Below are 22946 nucleotides of genomic sequence, written 5' to 3' on the forward strand. Positions count from 1 at the left end.
CCTAGTGCTTTTCTGGGCCTGACCCCTGTGCACTTCTCCACCTCGTTTCAGGCCACGCCTCCTTGAACCCTTAACTTCGGCCACAGGGAACCATGTGCACTTCCCCCAGGAACTGTTTTAGGTCCTCTTCAGGGCCTGGCATGCACCTCCTTCCCCCTGGCATGCTCTTTCCCACCTTCTTGGTCTGGCCAACTCTCCCATTTCCTTTCTCATTCAGCCCAGTGGTCACCTCCGTGGACTGCTGCCCGCACTCTCTACCCCTGGGCTTCCTCTATCATGTCTTCAGTTACAGGGTTTTGCAATCGTCTGTTTGGCTGTTTCCTACTTATCACTGTGAGGTTTGTGAAAGCAGGTATTGTGTGTATGTGTGTGTGTGTGTGTGTATGTCTATATATATATATATATATATATATATATATATATATATACACACACATATATATACTCTTCGTATCCCCAAACCAATCAGTGTTTGGCATATCCTAGGGATGTAATACAATTTTCTTGAGCACTGAATGAATTGACAAAGTGGGGAAACTGACGTATACTGGAACATCCGAGTGATGTCTAATTAAAGAAATCATTGCCGGCCAAATTTTCCAGGGCACCCCCAGCCTCTGAGCACAACATAGTCCCATAGCAATAATCCAAATTGTACTGGCTCAGACCCGGGTGCTTGTTCGGGGCTTCATCCCTTTGGAAAGTGCTCCCCAGGAACTTGGAGGAGATTGTTGGGGGCATCTCCCACGTGCTTCTGGGTGCTGCTGTGCTAGATATATGGCCTCAAGTCACTGCTGAGGGTCTTGTACCCTTGCAGCGTCGCTTTCTGGGGTGGTTTTCTGCTTGAGTGTCCCCAAGTTTTGATGAACTTTTCCAGTGTCTCTGTGGAGCTCTTGTGTTCTCCATTAGACTTGGTGGGGACTCTTTGGGGAGTGGTGTAAAGCTGGTTCCCAGCATTGCTCTTCCCTCCCAGCCAAGGGCACTTCTCCCCCTTTCACGGCCCCCAACTTCCTTCTGATGAGTTCTTGTCCAGTAGCATCTCGCTTCCTCTTGGAACATAGGCTTCTGCTAGGTCCCCTCTCCCCCTTCAGCTTATCAGGCAGGTCTCAACACCATGCTGGAGTTCCTACTGAATACGATGCCTTCAGCTATGGTAAGAACCCTGCCCTAATAAAAGTATCAGAGCAAGTATGCCTTTCAGAAAGAGACTGCTGCCCTTCGGGGTAAGGTGATACTTTTACCCTGACTGCTCTGGGAGTCCCAGCTCTGCTACCAGCCCCCGCCCCATGCCTGCTCCCTCCATTCCCCCTCCCCACCCTGCCCCATCACCCCCAGGCTGATGCTGCTAAGGAGAAGTTCTCACTAACTCTCCAGGGCAGGAACTGCTCTTGCAAAACTGTTGCTCCATGAGTGGCAACGGGATGCAACTCTAGGTGGTTCTGACCCCAAGAAGTGGTCCACGGGCTCTGGTTGGAGCCCAGAGTTGCCCAACCACTGCAGAGTTGCTGATGGTTGCGTGAGGTGGGGGAACAGGGACAGTATGCATGCCTGCTTGGGGTCACAGAGTCTGCCCTAGAGCCTAGGTATTAGGGCAGCAAATTGCCTTGTTATAGGGTGGGGCCCACATTTTTTTTTCAGAAACACCACAACTGGGTGCCCGGTGAATGACACAATTTGTGTAAGGCTTCTTGGGAAGTCAGAGGATGTGACCTTTTACCACGGAGCTACATGAGTCCTCATCCACCGTCTTTATTCAGGCTTAGCTAAGCGAGTACTGCACAGAGAGTCACCTGGACCCAGGCCCTCCCACCAGCCACTCACAACTTGGGACTGTTTAACTCACCATTGTGGCTGGAAGGGAAGGACAGAGAAGTCCAACTTTGATGTCTGTGCCCCCTCTCCTGCCCACCGAGCCAGGTGCCCCAGGGAGCAACTGCGACTCTCCATGCTGCTGGTGGGAGGGTACAACGTACAGCCTACAGCCTCTCTGGGAAATAACTCAGCCGTTTCTTAAACATATACCTGAACCAGGACCCCATCATTTCCTCCTCAGGTACTGACCCGTGAGAAATATAGGCATATGTCTACACAAAGATTCGTACACAGATGATGATAGGAAACTGATTTGTAATAGCTTCAAATTAGAAACAACCCAAATGTGTAGCAATAGGTGAAAAGGGTGAACAAATGTGGTATATCCATGCTGTGGCACACTACTGAAAAGTACAAAGGAACTACGGGCATATACAACAATGTGGAAGAACCTCAGACTAATTATGCTGAGTGAAAGAAGGCAGACGGTATGGTTCCATTTATATAAAGTACTATATATGTAATTTATATAAAATTATATATATGTGTACACATATAATCTAGAAAATGCAAGCTGGTTGCTAGTGACAGAAAGCAGGTAAGTGGTTGCCTGGGAATGAGGAGAGGAGGGGGCGGGAGAGATTACAAAGGGCAGGGGAAACTTTGGGGCTGATGGATATGTTCATTCTTTTGAGTACGGTGACGATTTCATGGGTATGAATTAAAGTCAAAGGTCATCAAATTGTTTAATTTATGTGAAGTGTACTATATGTTAGTAGAACCTTGGGAAAGCTGTTAAAAACAAAGCAGAACAAAAACAGACCCCAGACAGAAAGCTCCTGAGGACCGTGAGACAGTGCAGTGTTGTGGAGGGTGGCCTGGGAGAGGGGGCATGTGGAGAAGAAAGTCAGGCTGTTGGGTCTTATACACAACACAGTCAAGGACTTTCTGAGCCCACAAGGACCTTAGAGTACATGGCATGGTGCCTGATGTTTCTGCGTGTTACAGGAAAAACGTCCAGAGAGCTGAGAGCTTTGACTGAGTCACCCAACTCTTCAGTGGTAGATGCAGGGCTTGACCCTGTCTCCTGCCTGCTAACCTGGCTCCTTTCATCCTCCACACCACAGTCTGGCAACTCAAGTGCTATCTGCCTTAAGTGACCAAGTTCTAGAAGGTAGTGCTGGTCAGACCACAGGTTCTGGGAGGGCAGAGGGGAGGTGGGGTGGGATGGCCAGTCCTGGGTGGGTCTTGATTAGATGACCTGGGCTTCTCCTTGCTGGGCACAGGATGGGCAGCGGTGCTCTTGCTTCTTGTAATCCACAGAGCAGGCATGGCAAACCAGGCCTCCACACAGCCTGGGAGCAAAGGCAGAAAGAGTGAAGAACACAGAGGGGGTGGATAGAGGAGGGGCCATAGGGTTCGAGCATATTCGAGTTTACCTGTCTGTCCTCTTATTCCAAATGGCAAGTTCTCCCGATGGCCCACTTTCCTCTCTCCTGTTGCTTGTCCTGACACTGTATTCCCAGAGGGAGGTGAGGACAGCAGCTTCCTCTGTAGAGGAAATCTCTTCCCAGACGAGAAGCCCATTAATCAGTCTATTCTTGGAAGGGTTACTCGGTCCCATCTTTCAGATGCCATTCCTGTCTGACCTTTCTCCACTGTTCTCATTCATGTCTTTGCTAAGTGCTAGGTAATATGAGTGGCCAGCTTTAAAATGTCTTTCATCAATGCCAAGTTCCTGTGTCTTTCCCTTCCTCAGAGTGGGCAGGGGGCTGTGGGCTGGTGGAGACTGGGCTGTCCCAGAGGAAGGATTCTGCATACTACTCATTACCTGCATGGGTACCGCCGAGAGAGCCGGCCAAAGACCTTGCTACAGCCGATACAGCCTCCAGGGGCCACAGAAGAGAGGTGCTGAACCTTCTGCCACAGGTTATCCTTCTCTCTGACGGGCAGATGGAGGGGGGTGGAGAGAGAGAGAGAGAGAGAGAGAGAGAGAGAGAGAGAGAGAGAGAACACAGACAGGAAAAGATAGGGTTGGGAATGGCACAGATGGAGAGACAGAAATGAACAGCAAGAGAGGGTGTTTCACAAAGATGAAGCATAAAGGAGAGAGAGTGATAGAGGGAGTCTCCCAGAGACAAAAAGACAGACAGACAAACGGTGGGGCAGAGCAACAGAGACACCAAAATGGGGAGGGAGACACAGAGGGACAGAGAGACAGTGGCTCAGAGAGAAAGGAAGTTAGGGAGTTGGTGAGGGAGACAGATGAACACAGGAAGTGGAGAGAGAAATGCAGTGGGAGAAAGACAGAGGGAGAAGGATGCAGGGACAGATAGGGACAGACACAGAGAGGGAGAGACAAGTACAGAGAAAGATGAAAAGGCAGGGAAAGAGACAGCGATGGTGAAAGAGAGAGAGAAAAATAGAGTTAGAGAGAAAGACTCGCACACAAGAGATCAGGGAAATGCCAGCCTTTCCAGGGAGACTGGATGGATGCTGGCAGGTCCCTCTTGCCCAACATAAACTTAACCCCAAATTTAAGAACCTGTTCATAGCCCACCTCCTCTAAGGAGCACTTCCTGTTGGTAGAGGCCCCTGGGGCCTTCTTGCCCAGACCCCCATAGCATAGAATGCCCATTATCTTCTATTTGGCACTTAGTACGACAGCCCTGAAGTTCTGTGTGCTTGTGCACCTCCAAAACTTATCTTCGCGGATTTTTTTTTAGAGAATGTGATAGAAAGGTGGGCAGTTTTCAATTTTGATGGAAATGATACATGCCCCTTATGTGAAATTGAACAGTACATAAGGTTTTATATCAAAAGGCAATAGACACTTTCCCATTCTCAGTGGCAAACCACTTCTTACATCTTTTAGCTTTGTCTCCTGGTAGTACTTCCATATTTAAGTCACATGCTCGTATCTCTCCTTTTTGATTTATCAAGAGAACATCTTCTATAGAGCTCCTCACCTTGATGTCAGAGGATTTAGCTTATTTATAGCCATTTCCACTAAGTCCTTCTCTTTCCTCCCAAGGAAGTTATATTCCTATTTCTGGTTCCTTTATTGGTTACTACTGGGCTGTTACAGAATATTCTCATACATGTGTTTCTCACTCATTCTATTAACTATAGGTAGTGTCTTCTGACTGTGTTTCTGTAGCACAATGATGCCAGCATCCCTGTTTGTCTCCCACCTCCTAGCTTGTCATCTACTCTTGTACCACCTAATAGGGTAGCCACTGACCACCTGAGACTGGGTAAACTTATATGTAACTTAATTAAAGTTAAATAAAATGAAACGTTCAGTTCCTCAGTCACACCAATCACATTTGAAGTACTGAATCACTCTGTGTGACTAGTAGCTACCATGTTGGACAGGACAAATATAGAACATTTCCATCTTCACAGAAAGTTCTATTGGGTTCTGTTCTATACTTAATATTGTTTAGGTGGTAATGCTTATGTTTGTTGTATAATTACAATCATTTTCTGTGCTTTGCCTTTAGGTTGAAGCTAACATAGAAAAAAATCAGTGACTAGTATTTACATTATTAGATAATACGTAAACATATTGCTTCAAGTAGAGCTGTGCTGGATAAGATTTCCCTTCTTAGAATTTTTTGTTTGTTTTTCCAGGAATTTCTAATTGCCTTTTTTTTTTTACAGTATATTATTTTGTCTCATTGGGGTGACATTGGTTAATACAATTATATAGATTTCAAGTGTACAATTTTATATGCATCATCTATATACCGCATTGTGTGTCTAATTGCCTTTCTTTGTTCCTTGCACAACTTGCTTTTAACATAGCCTAATTACTTCCACCTGCCCCAGTTCTCCATCATATCAGGTATTTTATGGGCTCACAATACTTCCGCCACAGCCTGGACTCACTGCTTCCTGGCCTTGCTGCTCACTTTCATCCTGGGAATTCCCTCTCGTTCTCTCCTGGGCTAGAGCTCCTGTCTCCTGAATTCCACATGTTCTCCTTTCTTGGCTTACTTCCTTGTTTTTCTGGGACACATCCTTAATTAGCTTCTCAAGAATGCTATGTGGGAGGTGAATTTTCTGTGATCTGTCTGAAAAATGTCTTTTCATCACCTTCCCTACCTGCTTCGTAGTTTGGTTGAGCATAGCATTCTAGGGCAAAACTCAGCTTTGAGAAGTGGAAAGTATTACACCATTGGTTCTTAGCAGTCGTCATGTCCTACTTCTTTGATAAGTGACCTGTCTTTTAAGATAGTCTTATCTTTGTTTTACAGAAATTTCACAATGATTTATCTAGATGTGGGTCCCCCCTTTCATTTACTGTGCCGGTCACTCAGTAAAATCTTGAAATCCAATGTTTCCATTAGGGCTGGGAAAGTCCCTCACGTTGTAATCTGATTCATTCTCTCCCTCTCTCAAAATTCCTGTCAGTCAAAGAACTTCCTGAACTCCCGGATGGATTCTTTATGTCTCTAATTATTTTGTTCACATGTTCCATCTCTCTGTACTTTTTTTAAAAATTTTTTTATTGATTATGCTGTTACAGTTGTTCTATTCCCCCCTTCATTCCCCTCCACCCTACCCACCCATCCCCACCATTACCCCCCCTTTAGTTTATGACCATGTGTCTCAATTCCTTTAGATTCTATATTTCCCATGCTATTCTTGCCCCCCCCCCATCTATTTTCTATCTACTGTCTATGCTACTTATTTTCTGTACCTTCTCCCCCCTTCTCCTCCTCCCATTCCCCTGTTGCTAACCCTCCTTGAGATCTTCATTTCTATGTTTCCACTCCTGATCTAGCTGTCCTTTTAGTTTGCTTTTGTTTTAGGTGTGGTTGTTAATAACTGTGAGTTTGTTGTCCTTTCACTGTTCATGTTTCTTTAACTTCTTTTTCTTAGATAAGTCCCTTTAACATTTCATATAATAAGGGCTTGGTGATGATGAACTCCTTGAATTTGATCTTATCTGAGAAGCACCTTATCTGTCCTTCCATTTTAAATGAAAGTTTTGCTGGATAGAGCAATCTTGGTTGTAGGTCTTTGGATTTCATGACTTGGAATACCTCTTTCCAGCCCCTTCTTGCCTGTAAGGTCTCTTTTGAGAAATCCGCTGACAGTCTGCTGGGGACTCCTTTGTAGGTGACTGTCCCCTTATCTCTTGCTGCTTCTAGGATTCTCTCCTTCATTTTAATCTTGGCTAATGTAATGATGATGTGCCTTGGTGTGTTCCTTCTTGGGTCCAACTTCTTTGGGAGTCTCTGAGCTTTCTGGATTTCCTGGAAGTCTATTTCCTTTGCCAGATTGGGGAAATTCTCCTTTATTATTTGTTCAAATAAGTTTTCCACTGGTGGCTGTGCCTTTCCCCCTTCTGGTACCCCTATAATTCGGATGTTGGAGCGTTTAAAGATGTCCTGGAGGTTCCTAAGACTCTCCTCATTTCTTTGAATTCTTGCTTCTTGACTCTTTTCTGTTTGGCCAATATTTGCTTTCTTCTGGTCCACTCCATTGATTTGAGTCCCAGTTTCCTTTTCATTGCTATTGGTGTCCTGTGCAATTCCATTCATTTCAATTAGTTTCGCCTTCATATATTTGTCTAATTTGTCGGTATAATCAACCAGTTTTGTGAGGATCCTGATGACCAGTGTTTTAAACTGTGCGTCTGAGAGTTTTGCTATTTCTTCATTGCTTAGATCTATGGGCTCTGGGGCTTTGAGATCTTGCGACATTTTTGGTCTGTTCTGGCCCTTTAAGTGTGAGAAGCGGTGCCTTGGACTCCCAGGTGGCTGGGTTGTGACGCTGTATGTGGGGGCGTGGTCACAGCGGGGAAATGGCGACCCCCTCTGCTGTTTCTCACAGCTGGGTAAGGATTAGCGTCTTAGGTGGTTCACCTGGGCCGGGCCACTCAGAGTCGCTGGGTTATGACGCTGTATGTGGAGGTGGGGTCAGAGCAGGGAAATGGCGGCACCCTCCACTGCCATTTGCCGCGGGGACCCGCCGGGCCCTGGTCCAACCGCCCACTCCCTACCCTGTCCGCCTGCGCACAAATGCGCGACCACAGTCAACACGCAGCCCCGCTCCCCCGCTGTCTCCCCCGTGGTCGCTCGCCTGGTGGCTCGCTCGGTCACTCACTATGTCCAACCCTGTGCCTGGATTCCGCGCGTCTGGATTCCGCGACTGAGTCCGGCTGACCGAGACCTGTGCAATCCCGCTTCACCAGCCGCTGGTTTCGCCCCTTACCGGTCAGACTGAAGAATTTGTTGTTAACGGACTTCCGAAAAGTTTAATTTTCCGTGTTCTGGCTGTGTTTTCTGTTGCTAATATTTAGTTGTCTCTAAACTTGGTTGTGTGAGAAGGCACGGCACATCCACCTATGCCTCCATCTTGGCGGAAGTCTCTGTACTTTTTATTCTACTTTCTGAGAGACTGCCTCATCTTTCTTGTCCAACCCTAGTGAATTTAAAATTTTTTCAGTGACATTTTAATTTCCAAGAATGTTTCTTACCTATTGGCAGTTTGCTTCCATAGCATCTTCTTTAATGGAAGATGTATCTTTCTTTGTTTATCTCCTTTTTCTGTTCTAGACTTTCCTCAAATGCCTACAAAAACTTGGCTGCCATTTCATCTAGGAGGAGGCAGTAAAGTTGCTGGGGCTCCAGGTACTTTACTGGACAGTGGTCATTGACCCGTGGCTTTCCTTTAGGAGGGATTGGGCTGGTAGCTATTCATCACACCAGGCTCCCAGAGGCCTGAACACATTGCTCTCCATCATTCTCCAGATAAGGACATTTTAATTATTGGCTTGGGAGACAAGCCCCTCAACTGTTGAACATCCTGCACCTGGGGAGGCAGGCAGAAAGCAGGGGGAGCACACTGCTCTTTCTAGTGGCTCCATCAGTTAATCTTCCTGATTTCTGCCCCTCAGCTCACTTGTGCCATATGTGTTCCTGGTGTCTCTGGGCTCTAAAGTTCTAACTTGGGCTAAATCCAGTTTCCACTTCTCCATCCATTTCCAGGCCTCTGGAAATTAGCTGAAATCTCTCGTCTATGGTTGGCTCCTCCACCTCTCTCTCTGTTGTAAGTTTTATTCTTTTACAATCATTTTAGTGAGATCTGAGGATGGAGAATAGATGCTGTGTGGTCAGTCTAGCATCTTGATGCAGAAGTCAGCCTCCACGGCTTTTTTTTCCCCTTCACTTTTTGCTTAGGGCCATATCTTCCAAAATGCTTTTGCAAGGGGCATTATATTATGTAGTTTGGGACCTTCGGATGAATTCTTCATCACTAGAAAAAACGTTTGTCTCTCTATTTGTGAACTGGTATACTTCCTTTGAATAGACAGTGAATTTCGGGCAACTTGCTGTGTTTCCCTTTTTTGATTCTGCTGCCAAGTTTTAACCCTAACCCTAATCCTAACACTTTGGGAGTGTGTATTTTTTGTCTACCATGAAATCTTCCACTTTTCTTTAACAATCATATATCTATATCTCTATAGCTATCTTTTACTGTTAGCTACCTTAATTTTTTTGTGAGATACATAGCTAATTTTTCATATCTCCCTTCCTCCAATTTGACAGTTCCTGGGAGGAGATCACCCCTTAAGTATTTTGTTTTCAGGTTGATCTCTCCCTTTTCTCATTTTTAATGTCACTTGGGTTTTGTGCTTAGAGGATTTAGTCCTAGATAATCCTGCAGCAACCTCCCAGTTCTAATGGAACCTGAGTGCAATGGTCTCTCATTTCCTGAACTGGGTAAAGGATAATGAATCTGGATTATCTCCCCACTAGACTGAAGAGCAGAAACCAGGCTTTATATATCTCCCCCATCCCTCAGTGAGCTTGGAATTGATTCTGGTGAGCTCAGCCTCTGGAAGCTAGGACAGCTGACCCAGGATGGGCCCGCAGGCCCAGTGATCTGGGGAAGTCCATCCAGTAGGCAGGCAGGTGTAGGACATGTGATTACCTCTTGGTTACCCTGCCCTTTCTCTAGTTCCTTCTAAGTCCATGGGCTCTTCTCCTAACTTTAGTAGGTGTATATGTACGTGGGGGTTGGTTTGGGTGGGGGGCATGCATTAGAGTCAGAGAACTCTATGTAATTTTTGTGTTGTGTGTTCTTGGTGGCCAAGTCAGCCTCTCTGACCCTCAGTTTGTAAACTGGGAATAAGAGCAAGCTAAAAAAAAAAAAAAAAACCAAAACGGGAAACGAGTTAGTGTATATAAAGGTCCAGAATCCTGCTTGATAGTTGCTAGTGGAGCAGAATTTTCATTCCCCAGCCTCTACTTCCCATATCATTTCCCCTCTGCACCCTGGTCACTGGCCCCCCACTTACCGAATCAGTTCTAACACCCGCCTCTTCACGGCAAGGACCAGGTCCTGCTGCCCTCGGAGCTCCTCCTCGTACACGGCGCCCCTCCTTTCAGCCTCCTGTCGCTTCTGCTCCAGCTCTGCCTGCAGCCGGGCTCTCTCTTCCTGGCACCTGTGCACAACAGGCAGACTCAGTTCTCAGGGAAAAAGCTCAGCTTTTGACTGAGCTGGGCTGGGCCTCTGCCTGACGGGAGCCCCTGGGGGGCTGGGTGGCCCCTGCAGTTGAAGTCCACACCCACCACATACTACACACACATATACCACACGCCCCCCACCACATCATATATACACACACTACACTACACATGCACACCCACACTACACATACATACCCTCTCACACTACACACATACACCCCCACACTGTACATACATACACCACATATACATATCCCCATACTACGTATACATACACACACTCTACACTATACACACACCCACACTATACAAACATATAAGATCACAAATACCACATATACGTATACATACCTCACACTATACATACACACACTACAGTACACACCCCATACCATACACACATCACATACATATTACACACATACACACCACACTATACATAGATACACATCGCATTACACATATACATACACACCGTGCACCAAATACACTTACAACACAGTGCATACACATTTGTAGAACATCACACATACCACATGCCACTCACATGCCACACCACACACACGCTGAACACACTCACAACTCATACCACACAGATCACACACTACACACCACACACTCACACCCCACCACGTGCACATTACACACACTTTCTCAACACGACACACGCCACGCCCCACAGACACCACGCCACACACCACACTGCGTACTGTGAGGACTGACACTGCAGGCCGACTCCTCACCAACCCTGCGGAGAAATGCAAACGGGGCCCAGTGTTGTGTCTTCCTTTAGCGGAGACGAGCCGACATTTCCATTTGTTTTCCTTTTAGAACTATTTCCACTTCAAAATGTAAACCTTTTGAAAGACATATTCACAACCATGGCGGCTCTCTGGGGCAAGGCGGGTGTCTGGGAACCCAGGCTGGACGGGCTGTGTCCGGCTGAAAATAACTGAGGTGCTTGGGGAAGGGAAGAGAAGTGGCGTAGGATCTGGGGTGATTTGGGGGTGTAAAATATTTTGAAAAGTTAACGTTACATTGTCTTTTCAATTTAAAAAAGTAATATTAAGCATATGGCTTTCTTAAATTTCTATTTCAGCTTTAGGCTTGGAACCTTTTCAGCTCCATTCTTGCTTCTCCTTTTTGTCTTTAGTGGCTTTCTAGAAGGTTCCAAGAAATCTACTGGGCTGGAAATAAAAAGGTCCCAGCCTCTTACTCCATCTCTCAGACTGGAGGGTGTTGCGATGGCCATGCATGTCCCACGGCCTCTCACGTGTGCATGTGCGTGCCCACAGCCCTGGGCCAGTGTGTTTGGGGGGGAAGGAGAAGCTTGCAAGAGGCTTGACAATGAATTGAATTATTAATTTTTTAAATGCTTCCATGTAGCCTGCTGCAGGCAAGAAAACTGGGTGGGTCATGACATCAAATCAACAACAGAAGGTCACTCGAATTCCAGAAAAGCCAATCCCGGCAGCCGTAACAAAGAGTGTTTTTGTGCTCAGGCGTTGGATCTGGGCCATGTTTGGACTTCCAATGACCACTCTAGTCTTCAGCCTTCTCCTTTCTTAGCTGCTGATTTCATTTTCCTAAGATAGTTTACTCACCCAGTGACCCCAGGGCCCGTGTTGTGGCCCATGCAGCCCTTAATGTGACAACCGTGGTTACTGTGTGTCTTTGAGGTGGGAGGAAATAACAAGAAGCACCTACTGTGCACCAGCAATAGAGAAATGCCTATGGCTCCTGGTGGGACTGACAGGGTGTTTGGGGCAGTGGTCAGAACAAATGGCAGACCAGGAAAATAATGTGAGTTAAGTACACAGCAGAGACAAAGGGGAGGCTGAGATGGAGACCTGAGAGGGAGCTCAGGGAGGCTTCTTACACAAGGTGACACTGAACCAGATCTAAAAGATGGGAAGTCAGCCAGGTACAACTAGAGAAGGGCATGCGCAAAGGTCTGCAAGTTGGAAAGAACTTGGCTTGTTCAAGGAACTGAAAGAAGGCTGGTGAAGCTGGAATACCAAGAATGGCAGGGGTAGCAGAGCCGGGAGATGAGGTGGGAGGTAGGCAGGGCCTGATCTGTCCCTCAGTGGCCCCAAGAGAACTGGACTTTAGTCTCAGTGCAATGGGAAGCCGTTGGAGCATTTAAAGCACAGGGTAACAGACACTTCTAGTTTAGAAGGGGACCTGGAAGGAATCAAAGCCTAGAACACCTGCTATGTACCAGGCATTAAGCTTAGTGCTTTAATAGCCTGTTTCATTTAGTTTTTGCAAATTTTACGGGACAGGTATTATAATCATAATTTTACAGGAAAGAAAATGGAGCTTTGGAGAGGGAGGAACACTCATCCAGGGTCACACAGTTTGGTAAGTGGAGGGAGCAGAGATCCAGAAGCTTGCCTGTTTAGCTCTAATCTCTGTGTCTCCCCACACTTGTATCCACACCGAGCCCTGATCACCAGTGGTTTGTGGCACCAGTGCTGAGTGGGCAGCTGGTGGGAGCAAGGGAATATCCTCATGAACCCCGGGCATGCCTCAAAGGAGCTCAGCTGAACTGGAAGAAAGAACTTTAAAGATCCAACTATCTCTTTTTGCAAATTGGGCCCCTGAGGCTAGAGAGGGAAGGCCAGTTTCCCAGCGACACACAGCCAGAAAGCCAGGAAGTGGGTGCTGTCAGTCCAATACCTAGTTCGGAGTATATTTTCAGAGGAACTACAGCCCAGGGGATGCAGCAAAAAGGGGCCAACGTGAGTATGGAAGGAAAGTGGGGGAGAGGAGGTACAGATCTCTCCTGGGGGCTACATGGGAAAGCCAGCGAGGGAGGGGGCAGGGAAGGGGAAGAGATGGGAGGGGAAGGTGGGAGCCCTTGGAACAGGAACAGTGCCCTGGGTGCCTGAGCATCCCCAAACTATGCCCTGTACGTGGTTCGGTGCACAAGAGGAACTCAGAAGATGCTTGCTGACTGAATGCTAGTAGGAGCCAGGGAGCACTGCCTGTCCCTCCAGCCTCCTGGCTCTCACTCCCATGGGTGCTGGTGGTTGCCAAGGTTACCTGATGAGCTGCTCCTGCAGTGCCTTCAGCTGCCTGTCCTGCTCCTTCTGCAGCTGCTCCTGGTGCTGGGCTTGCTCCTCGGTCTTCCGGAGCCTAAGTCTGAGGCTCTGGGGAGGGGAGAGGAGAAGGAAGGGAAAAAGAAGATGAAGAGGGAGGGCAGAGACCCCAGCCCAGAGAATGACTTGACAAACATCCTCAAGAGACCTCAGGCCATGTGAGACCATCCTTGAGAGGAAGGCAGGATTGGGCACAGCGCTTTGAGGTGTGATGTCTGGCTCTGCCCATGGGTGAGCCTGGAGACACCATGTCTTCCTTCACCAAGGGATGGAAGTTACAAAGCTCAAGAACCTGGAAGACTCTAGCTAGGGAGCAGGCTGAAGGAAGGTTTAAAACAATCTTGGGTGACCTCCAGGAGACAAGTCTACAGCAAGAGCAACTTGCCGAGATCTGCAACAGTAGAATTTACACATTGGCAGGAAACTTGCCCATAACGGGGCTACGAAAACGAGAACAAGCAACTGCCCTGCAGCACTGTTGGAAAGGTGTCCCAAATGCCTATCGGGACCAGGCAGGTGGTATTGATGAATAAAGTGGGCCTGGTGTGAGGCAATAGGTACAGGTGGGGACCTTGGTGAACTGAAGAATGCATGGGTTTCAAAGTCATCCTCAACTAAATAATAGTCCTGTGCAGGCCAGTAAATACTGATCTGTGGGCTGGGATGGTCCCCAGGCGACCACTGAAGACATCCAGCTGTGGCTCGCTTAGACTGGGGGGATAGACAGGCACACAGCTCAAGGCTCTCACCTCGACCACATCCTGCAAGGCCATGTCTGCTTGCTCTTCTTCTGTCCTGGTCACACTAGTCCCTCCTGTTTGCTCCCGTGGCTTCTTGGTGGTGGAGCCTCCCTTTGTTCCCAGGCTCTGAAGGACGCTGGGCTCCCCCAGAATGCCAGGCACCTTGCACTCCTGTCTGTTCCTTGACACTGTGTCTTCATTTGTCCCTCTGGAGCTGGAGACCAGCAGCCTCTGGACATGACCCCACTCTGCTTCCCTTTCATGAGTCCCCTCTGTTGTTCTCTGAGCCCCTGCACTCAGCAGAACCCCTCTGCCCTCCTGCTCTGTCTCTACCACCTCCTTCACAGCCCGCTTGGCCCCCTCCCCCTGACCCTGGATGCTGAGTGTTAAGTTTCCCAGGCGGATGCTCGCCCTTGGGGCTCCCATCTCCTGGTCTTGCTGCAGCTCCTCCCCCTCCAGTTCCCACATGCTGTGGGGGACCCTGAGGCTTCTGGGATCTTCTTTCTTCACTTCCAAAAGATGCCCCTTTTGCTGGGATGTAAGGAGTCCAGCCAACTGGTCTGCTGGTGCGTCTTGCAGACCACTGGCTTGGCTGGTATGTGGCTCCCCTGGCAGGACTCCTTTGGGGCTTCCATTCACAGCTGAGATCTGCAGAGAAACCCCCAAACCCACTGTCATCCCTCTCAGCCCTAATTCACCAAGCTGGTGCATGGGAAAGACCACAGCCCTAGTGCAACAGGCTTGCTAACTCTATGAATTCCCAGGCCCTTCCACCAGAAATGCTGACCCAGCAGATCTGGGGAGGGCCCAGGAATCTGAATGTTAACACCAGGTGACCTGATCTGAGGCCCCAGCTTTGATCCGATCAGAGCAGCAGTGCTTCTTGATGCCCCTTCCTCCCTCACCGCTAGCCCATGCTCTTCTCCCTCCTTCCTTTCCATCTTCTGCGTGGGTCTGGCTTCCTCTAAGTTCTTCCCACCCCTCTCTGATACTTCCCTATGAACTTCTTCGCTTTTTCTTGTCTGAAAAATGGGAGTAAAAACCTGCCTTGTAAGACTGTGCTGAAAGCTTAGATCGACCGACAGCCTGCTAGGAGTCACCTCTGCCAAGAAGCTTTCTCTGGGCCCCACGTGCCCCGGTGCACGTTGGCATCACCATACCTCACAAGTCATGCTGCAATGTGCTCCTTTAGGGTCTGTCCCCTTGAACAGACCTGAACTGTTTCAGGCCAGAGACTGAGTCCTCACAGTATCTGTACCTAGTACCCGGGAGCTGGTGGGGGTGGGGGTACAGCGAGGTCGTGGAATGATGGTGACTGCCAACTACCACCTACTGAGCACATGGCAGCCTGGCTCTGTCTCGATGCATCCCCGCAATCTCCGTGCGAGACATGACAAGTAACTTAAGGAGGACCATGGTTAATAAGAGTGGGGCTGGGATTTGAACCAGGTGAACTGGCTCTTCAATCACTCCCTGAACTGAACTGAGACCTTTGCAAATCGTCCAGAAGAGGTTATTTCCCTGGTCTGTTTCCTACCAGCTCTGGTCACCCTCTCCGGCTCCTCCTCCTCCCATGGGCCCCACTGGCTCCTGCAGGTGGTGTTGGTGGCCCCTCTCTCTCCCTGATACTCCCATCATCTTAGGAAAATGGCCTCCGCTTCTGTGGGCCCCCAGTCCCCAGGTCCACACATTGGCCTCTCTCTGTGTCTGTCCACTTGGTACAGGACTTAGCTACTGCCCAGCGTGGGGGTCCCTGCAGGGATGGAGAAGAGGCACCTGAGAGTGAAGGTCAGGCAGAAGCACCTCCTCTGGGGAATCTCTGTTTTTTCTGGGTCTTCTCCCCTGGGTCCGGCTGGAACTGGAGCAGCGGGACCTGAAAGTGAAAGGGGGACCCTGGGCCTCTCTCCAGATGTGGCCTTGGCTCTTGGACGCAGGATATCCCATCTCTCCAACCACCCATTCATTCGCCATGCTTACTTACCACTTTTCCTCCCTCCCACCTCACACATGCACCCCCCTCTCCATTCACCTCTGCATCCCACCCTCCATGTATCCACCAATCCCTTAACACCCACCATCCATCCATCCTTCTAACTCTGCCCCAGCCACTCAACAACTCTTGAGAGTGAGTGTGTATGCAATGCAGCCTCACGGGACATCATGAGCTGATGCTGGGAAAACAGAAGGCCAGGGAGGTGGAGATTCAGGGGCTCGGGGAGCATGAAGGGAGGGAGAAATGGATGGTGCAAGAGGCCCAGGCCTTGGGGCTGGCTTGGGACGGGCGGTAGCACTGGCAGCAGGTATGAGGAGCGGCCTCCCTTCACGCATACACACTCACTCTGAGAACATGGGCCAAGCCCCGTCCAGGTCTGGCCGCTGCAGGTCCAAGTCGAAGGCCACCCCGTTGAGAGCATAGAGGGAGTCCAAGATGTCCTCCTGGAGTTCAGGGCACACCAGAGGGCTGCGGGGGCCATACCATTCCCTGTGTTCACAGTGACCAACACCCTTGGTCTTTGGCCCTGGTGCGGTTGCCACCCCTGACCTCAGAGAATGTACCTCTTTGCTGCACAGCATCATGGGACAGCTCCTCTAGCTGGACTGTGGCCCCTGGAGGGCAGGAGGCCTACATATCATGACGGACGATACCAGGACTGGAGCTGTAACCGCCCCCCTGTCTTTCTTGCTTCCCCCCCTCGTCTCTCTCATTTCAGTCATCCTTGATATTAAACCACCCTTTTGAGGGCAGAGGAGGACCTTTCACTCAGGGGGGACAGTGGGTTCAGATGGTAGGAGTAGGAGCATGTCCGGCAGCCCCACCTGGTGAGCTGTGGGCTCAGGAGGCAGAGCTGCAGCCACTCGGCCAGCTGTCCGTGGGCGAGGCAGAAGCGGATGAAGGCGCGGCCTCTCCCCAGGGGCGTCTTCAACTGCAGAGTGCACAGGGGGCAATGTGGGGGTGCTGTGAGGATGAGGGGAGCTCAGCCAGCCCAGAGAGGGGATGGGTGGTTGATGAAGAAGGTGTTACGGGACCGAGGCTACAGGAGGGAAGGGGGTGGCTAGAGGGGTGCTGCGGACAGTGCTCCCGAGAGCTGAGGGCCAGGTAGGGGCACCTACAGTCTATGCAACTGTGACAGGCCTTGGGCTGGCCTCTGTCCCCTGGCCCCTGAGTGATCCCCGTCAAGGGCCTGGTGGCAGGACCCCCTCATGCTGGGGCCAGCCCACCTGCCCTTGGTACTCAATACCTTGTCCTGTGCGTGGACAAAGCGGGCTGGCTCTGTGTTCCCCCGCTGCCGCCATAGGGCAGTGCAAACAAAGTCCCAGTAGTCCTTCGGCGGCCTCAGGAAGCTCTTTTGCTGCTTCTGGTCAAACTGCGAGCAAGCCGAGGGAAAGGAACCATGGACACGCTCCCTCCTAGAACGTGCCCTGTGTGCCAGCACGAGCAGCGGGCATATGGTGGAGGGGAAACGGCTTGTACAGATGGACCCATGGCTGTGTGACCAGGAGCGAGCTGCTGGACTTTTCTGCATGTTCAGTGTTCTCATTCATTCCAGAAGTACTTATTGAGCACTTACTAGGTGCCAGACCTGTCCTAAGTCCAGGGGATACAGCAATGAACAAGCTGACTTCATGGGCTCACGTCTTGGAAGGGGAGACAGACAACGAACACACCAAATAAGTGAAAATACATACTACGTCAGAGAGTGCTGGCCGCTAAGGAGAAATACATACAGCAGGGAAAGGGAATAGAAATTGCGTGGTATGTGCACACATGTGTATGTGTTGTGTATGTGTGCTGTGTTTGATATATGTATGTGTTAAAAGTTTAGATTATGGTGGCCAGAGAAAGCCTTACTGAACAGGTACTATTCACATTGAAAACTGAAGGAGATGAGAAAGTGTGCCACTTACATCTCTGGGGGAAGAGCATTCTAGACAGAGGGAATAGCAAGTGCAAAGGCCCCGAGGTGGGTGCATGCCTGGCGTGCTTTAGAGGATCAAGAAGGCCAGTGTGACTAGAGCACAGACTGGCAGGAGGCTCATGCAGGCACACCACATACCCACACCACACGCACATGCACCCCCATAGCCCCCTACCACACACACACACACACATGGGCACACTCCCACCACACACACATACATGCACAGAGAAGTAGGAAGGAAGTGCATGTATGTGTGGGGGATGGGCAGGTCATGAGTCACTTCAGGGGGTTAGAGTGAGAACTGAATAAGGGGAACCATGTAAAGGCTTAGTCTGGCATATAGTATGTGCTCAGTAAAAGCTAGTGATAGTGATGATTTGGGCTCTAACCAGCGGCAAGGAGGGCCAACCCTAGGACATCTGTGTTCCTGCAACTGAAGCCTCTGGAGCAGGGTGGCTGCCCCTAGCCCCTCCCCACCCTGCCCCAGCCCTGCTCACCGCACCTTCCAGGCTGTAATGACAGCCTAATGAGCGAGGGTAGATGTTGGGGAGGACTTGCTGACTAAGAGGGATGAAGTGGTGCACAGCAGCAGTGGAAGGGTTGCGGCTCTTCCCTGAGGATCTGGGACAGCCCTCCTGGTTATCTGGGCCTGCGGAGAAGAGAGGGGAGGGGACAGGAGGGGGGGCAGAGCCCCACCTGCAGCAGCTGCTCCAGGCAGCCACAGAGTCTGTGCAGCTCAGCGCTGGCGTCTGTCACCCGATGCCCGGCCCCATAGCCCTGGAGGATGGCAGAGACAGCAGCTGTGAGGAAGATGATGGACATTAAACACCAGGGAGTGAGGTCTCTGAGGGAGAGGCTCCCAAGACCCCACACTTCTCCCCCAGTTCAGTCCCAGAAAATCTCTTGGGACACACTCACCTTTCAGGTCCCTGGTGACCTTGAGGGCAGCCCCCTCTTCTGCCATGCGTATTTGAAGATAATATGATTCCTTGTGGCTACGGAAGTTCTGTCCAGGAAGGAGCCCCTGAGGTCAGCTGTCCAGTCCCCTCCTTACACAAAGGAAGACCCAGGGCCTAGAGCAGAAATGCAGTGCCTCCAGGGTCACAGTGGGTTCACTGGCAGGATACAACCCTAGCCCTTGTGGGCCAGTGTGGGAAGATGAGGGTGCGGCCCCCACTTGTGGAGCAGCTCCTGGGTGCCTGATACCTTTGTCTCATTCAGACCCCACAATGACCTTGGAAGGTCACCAACTCCATTTTCTGCAAGGTGGAACGGGGGCTCAGAGAGGGTACGTCTCTTACCCAAGGTCACAAAGCTCCAAACTATGAAACTAGAATTCGAACTCAGGTCCGTGTGCTTACAAGGGCCGGTGCTGTCAGCACTGGCCTGATGTGAGCAGCCCTGTCCATGCTGGTGTGTGCAGGCTGGGCGGAGGGAAGCCGCCCCACTTCCCCATGGGAAGCTTCCCCCGAGCAGTCACCATCCTCAAGACACATTCTCATCCTTTCCTGGTTCCCATCTGAGTGGAAAGTGTGCCTTCTTCGAGGGGAGGGAGGCAGAAGCAATGTGCGGCCCTGGGGCTGGGACTGGGGTGTGGGGAGCAGGACCCCTGGTTTCGACCCTACTGCTCTCTCCCAGGTGACTCTTAGCCACCCGTGGGCCCTGCAGCTCAGACAGGAATGCTGCGGCCCCTGAGGGCCAGTGGGCTTATTCTGAGAGCCCGGAGTGAAGACTGGGCCTGGGGTAGGAAACCCTGCCCCTGCCTCCCAGGCTGTGGATGCTGGAATTTGGGGGTGGGCGGGAGTGAAGTGCTGGGGCACAGTGGAGAGGACAGGAGCAGGGAGACAAGAGTAAGGAGGGGAGTGGGTGGCGGGTGGCCTTCAGGGAACACTGAGCTGGGAGTAAGGGACCCAGGTCTCCATCTGGTCCTGTAACTCACCTGGTGACCTTAGGCATGTAACTCACATTTCTTGGGCTTCAGTTTGCCCACACACGGACCAAGGGTTTGGGCGTAGGGTTTCTGACATCCCTCCCAGCCCACACAGTTTATGACACCCGGGAACAAGGACGTGCATCTTGTCCTGTCCCTCGTATCCGTCAAAACTCCTCAGCTCCTTGCTCCTCGCATTGTTCCCCCCTCCAGCCTCCCCCAGACCCAGGAGTCTCTACTCACCACGGAAGGCCTGGCAGGTTGAGGCATGGAGAGCCAGGGGGCGGCCTGAGCCTGCCACTTGTGACCGTCGCTCCTGAGCAGCCTTCTCCGTTTGCTGCCTGGGAGGTGACTCAGGCTCAGCCCAGCGCCCTGGAGGGGAAACCCTGCTCCGAGTGGGAGGAACAGGTGACTGTGGGGAGCAGCGGCAGTGGCAGGGTCAAGGGCACCAGGGGAGAATGACTGGGATGGGGATGACGAGTAGGTCAAAGAAGGCCTCACCCAGGGGCGAGCTTCCTCGCCTTTTCCTGCCTTTTCCTGACGGCCACTTGCTCTGGTCTTTCTTCCTTACCACCACCAGGTGGCACAAAGAGGCTGGGATGCTGCCCTGTCTGATACTCTGCCGGCTTTTCCTGACCCTTGGTTGGAGTGAGATGCAGGTGGGGAGGGGTGGAGGGGAGTCCCATCACATGTCTCTCTCCTCCTCCCTACCTCAGTCTTCTGAGGGGGTCCCCATAAGTGCTGGTCACCAGCGCCGTCCTGGTACTCACCCCTAAAAGGAGGGAAGGGACTACTGGTGAGATGCTGTATCCAGGAATGGGCCAGGTGCATCGCCCAGGTGAGATGTGGCTCTTCCACCCTGGATGTGCTCTGCCTCCTTGAGGCTGAGATCTTTCCACGTCGTTTCTCTAGGCAGGGGTGACCCACGGGCTAGTGCGAGGGGCAGAGAACACAAGGAGGAGCGGGCGCCTGGGAGGACCACTGTTTCACACACCGGAGGAAGCGCACGCGATGCTGGTGGGCGCCTGGCTCTGCTCTCCCGCGCCACTCCCGGCCGGTCTCTGCCTCTCTCGGACTCGGTATCCCCAGTGCAGAGACTCGGTTCCTCCTCATTGTCCCCCGCGTCCCTGTTTCCCTATCTCTCTCTCTCTGTGTCTCCTTAACCTCTTCCTGCCTCGTCTTTCTCTCCGTGGGTCTCTTTCTCGCCACCCTTGTCCCGTACTCAGCGGATCCTCCGTCCTGTACTCAGCAGGTCCTCCGCCCCAGTCCCCGGGACCCCGCTGCCGCCCCTCCCCGCATCCCCCGCCCTCGGGTCCCCCTCTGTCACTGGTTGCTCCCGGCTTTCATGTCACCGCCCCTTGTCCGGCCCCGCACTCCTCCGCTTCCTGGCGGTGCCGCCAGAGTAGGCTCCGGGAGGGTACAGGCTGGGGGCGTCGCCACCCCCTCCCTACGTTGGAGGCACCCTGGGCTGGGGGCGGGCCATCTCCCGGGGCGCCCGTGTTCCGGCTCCCCGCCCTGGCCCGCCGGGCGCCAGGGCGGATGGGCTGCACGGTGAGCTTGGTGTGCTGCGAGGCGCTGGAACCCGGGCCCCCTTGTGGCCCCCAGCCCCCGGGGAGCCCCCCGGCCCCCGCGCTGGGGCAGTGCTGGGAGCCCGGGGCTTTGGTCCAGGGCGAGACCCCGCGGCTCCTGCATCAGGTAGGGCGCAGCGGGGATGAGTGGGGGGCGGGGAGCGGGTGGCAGGCAGAGCCCAGCTTACCTGAGAAAGGTAAGGAGCCAAGTCAGGAAAGTGCCCACCAGTGGTCGGGAGGTGGGCAGCAAGGGCAGGCTGCCCCATGCGTACGGGTTGGACTAGGACCGGGTTAAGACACAGAGAGTTAGGTTGAGGTCTCACCTGGGTCGCTGGTGCCTTTGGGAGGAGGCTGATGTAGCACCTGGCTTTAAAAGGACAGTTCAGGTGAGGGTTAGGAGACATCCAGGAGGGACAGGGCTGGGAATGCTGGGGAAAGGCACCAAAAGTGTTAACTGCCCTTGAGCTAGTCCAGGAGTTGACTGTGTGTCCCTCCTGGGAGCTGTGGCTGTCTCCCTGATCAGGGTTCTGGAGCCTGGAGGGAGGGGGCCTTCTGAGGCAGGGAGGGCTCCACCAGAGCAAGACTCACCGGAGGATGACAGGGGCAGTGGGCCCTCACTCCGCTTTCTCTGTTCTGGGTAAGTCTTGGAGCCTTGCAAGTGGGAAACGGACCCAGAGGGGTCGTGAGAGGCTGGCTCGGGGAGGCAGGTGTTCTGGATGAGGGGTCTGTCTGGGAAGCACCAGGCCTGGAGCACGTGTAGGTACTGGGTTTCTCCCAGGAGGAGGGGGAGTATCGGGGTCACTAGGGATTGCAAAATATTCCTCCAAGGCTCCCGGCATAATCCCAGTTTCCTCCCTGATCAGGGCTGTGCAGGCTGCAGCCTTCTCAGATTTGTCTGCTGCGCAGGGTTTGGGTTCTGCAGCTGTTTTATACCTCTCCACCTGGGTGCACCGAGTGTGGGCTACTCGGGGTGTACCTGTGGCTGCATCCTAACTCCCTTCTCGTCCTTCACTGGGGCAGCCAGTGCCGCCAGGTGTGTGCACGTGCTCGTGTGTGCGCACGTGTGTGTGCCTGCACACACTTGTCCCAAACTGATCCCTCTGCCCTATGGTACTGGATGCCCCTCAGGGCATGGTTTGTGGCATTATCGTGATTATACTCCACAGTGCCAGGCATAGGGGTGTACTTATAAATGGAACTCTCCGTCCTTCCTCAGCTTTAGTCTGGGTCATCACCACGGTGACAGACCGCTGCGAGGGACAAGACTGGAGCGTTGTTGCTGCATGAGCCCTTGCAGGGCCCGGTGGCTCGGGTGTGATTCTGACAAAAGCAGGGCCCTAGCGTAGGGCCCCGGGGTTGGGTGAGGCCTGCGGGCGCTGGCTG

At 51.7% G+C, this 22946-nt stretch overlaps 1 protein-coding gene across 2 annotated transcripts; it reads right to left on the reverse strand.

Moving 5' to 3' along the window:
* Positions 1–2123: 2123 nt before the first annotated feature.
* RUFY4 (RUN and FYVE domain containing 4) lies at positions 2124–19558 on the reverse strand. Of its 2 annotated transcripts, XM_053661899.1 has the most exons (12): positions 18984–19558; positions 18762–18865; positions 17385–17510; positions 16963–17069; positions 16484–16627; positions 15922–16018; positions 14155–14793; positions 13350–13456; positions 10130–10276; positions 3644–3754; positions 3252–3363; positions 3091–3167 (listed from the first exon to the last, which is right to left on the reverse strand). In XM_053661899.1, exons 1-11 carry the CDS (start codon positions 19027–19029, stop codon positions 3264–3266), a joined length of 1728 nt encoding a protein of 575 aa, XP_053517874.1. In that variant the 5' UTR covers positions 19030–19558; the 3' UTR covers positions 3091–3167; positions 3252–3263. The 2 variants fall into 2 exon arrangements, with proteins under 2 accessions (XP_036988183.2, XP_053517874.1); XM_037132288.2 differs by lacking the exon at positions 3252–3363 and having other exon boundaries at positions 2124–3167.
* Positions 19559–22946: the final 3388 nt, after the last annotated feature.

This window comes from Artibeus jamaicensis, unplaced genomic scaffold (assembly GCF_021234435.1).
Source record: "Artibeus jamaicensis isolate MK-2021 breed Jamaican fruit bat unplaced genomic scaffold, CSHL_Jam_final contig_1015, whole genome shotgun sequence".
In the NCBI taxonomy this organism is placed as follows: Eukaryota; Metazoa; Chordata; class Mammalia; order Chiroptera; family Phyllostomidae; genus Artibeus; species Artibeus jamaicensis.

What these genes read in the sequence shown, in the direction of transcription:
- RUFY4 (XM_037132288.2), bottom strand. Translation starts at nt 19,029, where the DNA reads ATGGCAGAAGAGGGGGCTGCCCTCAAGGTCACCAGGGACCTGAAAG. An exon ending in GGTCACCAGGGACCTGAAAG is followed by an intron (nt 18,866 to 18,983) that starts GTGAGTGTGTCC and finishes TCTTCCTCACAG; the next exon opens with CTGCTGTCTCTGCCATCCTC. An exon ending in TTGTCCACGCACAGGACAAG is followed by an intron (nt 17,070 to 17,384) that starts GTATTGAGTACC and finishes TGCACTCTGCAG; the next exon opens with TTGAAGACGCCCCTGGGGAG.